Genomic DNA, 2,908 nt, shown 5'->3' with positions numbered 1-2,908 from the left:
TCTTTAATCGGCAGTTCAGCTTATTTGAGGAATTTGAATTTGAAAACCAGCTCCATTTGACTTGAAAATTGGAGGGAAACCTTTTTGAATATTGAACTGTGTTCTAGCCAAAAATCAGATAAAACAAAGTCCATTTACCCATTCAAAAATAATCAAACCCGAGGCAGTTTTGTCCAGATTTCTGGGCAACAAAACTGCACAAGGGTCAGATTGTTTAGGGCTTAACTCAGCTTTCCCAGCTCCAAATTGGGCCATTCTTTTTTCTGTTGCTTCCTCTACGTTTCTAGTTTATTATATCCAAAATTCAGATCCAAATCTCAAACCTTCATAAAACGGCATTCAAGGAAGTGGACTTATGTTGCTGGAAATACAATTCCAGCAACTAGACAAAAAGGCTCTAAGCTTTAGTTAATTTAGCTTAGGGCATTACGAAAAAGGATATTGTTCTTAAATATTAAAAGATAAAATAAAATGCATAAACATAAATAATGTTTGGTCTTTGATGTTGTAAAATAAAGAGCGAAAGTGTAACCGAACTATCTTGCACATTGTGGCAAGATCACCACATTTCAACATTTCTCACCAAGGATTCCGGTAAGAATATAGAAACCAATCTCAAAGTACAAAAATTGAATTATTCTAAATATTAAGGATCTCTGCAAATGAAACATTTAGACATGCAAGCCCACGTTTTTTTTTTTTTTTTCCTCCTATAAAACATATGGGAGTTAATTATTTCTAATGAACATCTTATTTAAAAACTAACCACATTAAATTATAGAAACAGCAACAAACAATTCGATCGAATGGGAACTGTAGGTACATATTAATAGTATTATACATTATTAGTACCTCTATTATTATTATTATTATTTTTTAATATTAGGGGTGGGCAATTCGAAGTCAGGACTTTTCATGTGAAATACTAGCAGCTTTACCACTTATTAATTACGTTACACAAGCTGACGCAGATCTTCCACAAACTTGTCAATATACCCATCCATCAAACCAGGTTTTTCTATTACTTCCTTCACTTTTGCATGGTTAGCTTTCACCATCATACCCACCTCACTTTCTTTATCCATCACAGAATCTATGGCTTTGCTCAAGCTCTCCTTTGAAAACCATCTATTTTCTAATTCCCTGTTCACCTCCACTGCGACCTTCAGTTCTTCAACCAATAGCTTGGTGTTCAAGATCTGGTCAACCAAGTCTGGAACCAACACAATCTGATTGTCACTCATCAAGCCCTCCATCATTGATCCAAACCCACAATGGCTCACAAAACACCCAATTGATGGGTGACTCAATATCAGTGTCTGCTGGATCCACCCCCCATGCACCACACCTCTCTCTTTCACCCTTTCCTCAAACCCATGTGGCAATGCCTCTTCAATTGTTTTGCACCCAATAGGAGGTTTCAGGGCCACAAAAAATGGCAAACCAGTTAGCTCAAACCCGAGTACTAGTTCTTGAAATTGGTCTTTTTCAATAAAATATTGACTTCCAAATGCACAAAACACAACCGAGCCAATTTCGAACTTTTCGAGCCACTTAGCCCACCGATCTTCTAAGGCCGGCGTGTTAGTTGGCTCCGGCAAAGCTAGCCCGGTAAACAGCAAGGATTTACCATATTGTGTTCCAATGTAGTCGCAAAACTTACCTTCCAATTCTCTACAGCTTCTTACAGCAAGGGCATCGCAGTTTTGCATTCCCCTCGTTAACCTCTCATAAAACTTGATAGCACCGTTACCAAATGGTCTGGAAAGAATACTCATTGAGAGGATTTCGTGACAGCGAAGCAGAATAGAAGATGATGGGAAGCCAGGAGGTGGTTCTCTTGCTTCTTCATATATCGGCCGGTGGTCCGGTACATGTCGAGCAGGGACAAGGGCAAAAGCTAAGCTAGTTGCGGAAACAACATGGTAACAAACCGATTTGATACCAAGGCTTTTGGTAATATCAGGTAACCAATAAGCAAAATCATAGAACACCAACTGGGGTTTAATAGTAGTTAGAATTTCTTGAAGTTGGTGGGCCATAAGATCCAGGGCAACGGCAAGCAGATTGTTCAGAGACAGCGGTATATCGGAAGCGGTTTCGGTGCCCAGAGGGAGGCCATCGACGTCCGGAACCGTGAGAGGGTGAAAGGTTATGAGGTTGGGATGGAGGCTATGGTGCTGAAGCTTAGGCACTGTTTTCTTTGGAATTAGGAAGGAGATTCTATGGCCTCTTGCAGCGAGCTGGTTGGCAAGATGGATGTAGGGGATGATGTGGCCCATGGCCAACCAGGGAAACATAGCTATGTCAAGATTATGATTTCCCATTTCTTCTTCTATCTTATGCTACTGCTATTGTTTCTCTCTCTGTATATAGACGTTTTCACATCATTAGTTTTTCATTTTGTATCGTTGTTGGGAAGCTTTTTTTGTTAACTGTAGTTTGGCAACACGTTGGTTTTATATTTTTGATTTTTTTAATATAATTATATGTAATTTACTGGTTTCAAAAATTTGTTATGTTTTTTGGCATACATTAACAAACATTTAAAGTAGGAATATTACACATAATTTGACAAAAAAAAAACCAAAACTGACCAAACAAAACCTAATTATTATATTTATTTGTAGTTTGCTTTATAAACGTTATATATGACTAGCAGTCCATGTTAAATGTTTTAATTTACTTAATTTATTATTAATCATTATTTTTTTGGTTAAAAGAATCCTATATATGTATAATATTAATTAATTGGTGTCTTATTTGCTTTTTTTTTTTTTTTTGGTAATGCTTATTTGCTTCTTCTTTTTAATTAGGAATTATTGTCACCTTAATGGTCAAAGGAATCCTAATTAGTAGCACCATAAACCAAAGTCATCAATATTTCGTATTTTACCTGATTAGTCAT

General features: G+C 36.9%; 1 protein-coding gene across 1 annotated transcript; it reads right to left on the bottom strand.

The window, feature by feature from the left end:
* Nucleotides 1–462: 462 nt before the first annotated feature.
* On the bottom strand, nucleotides 463–2,432 carry LOC107415278 (UDP-glycosyltransferase 79B9). Its single transcript, XM_016023578.4, has one exon. The coding sequence runs from the start codon at nucleotides 2,325–2,327 to the stop codon at nucleotides 954–956; it is 1,374 nt and encodes a 457-aa protein (XP_015879064.4). The 5' UTR covers nucleotides 2,328–2,432; the 3' UTR covers nucleotides 463–953.
* Between the last annotated feature and the right edge of the window lie 476 nt (nucleotides 2,433–2,908).

Source organism: Ziziphus jujuba, chromosome 11 (genome assembly GCF_031755915.1).
Source record: "Ziziphus jujuba cultivar Dongzao chromosome 11, ASM3175591v1".
Taxonomy (NCBI): Eukaryota; Viridiplantae; Streptophyta; class Magnoliopsida; order Rosales; family Rhamnaceae; genus Ziziphus; species Ziziphus jujuba.
This window is presented reverse-complemented; position numbering and strand designations above follow the sequence as displayed.

Coding starts and splice junctions, on each gene's coding strand:
- LOC107415278 (XM_016023578.4), bottom strand. CDS start 2,327: ATGGGAAATCATAATCTTGACATAGCTATGTTTCCCTGGTTGGCCATG.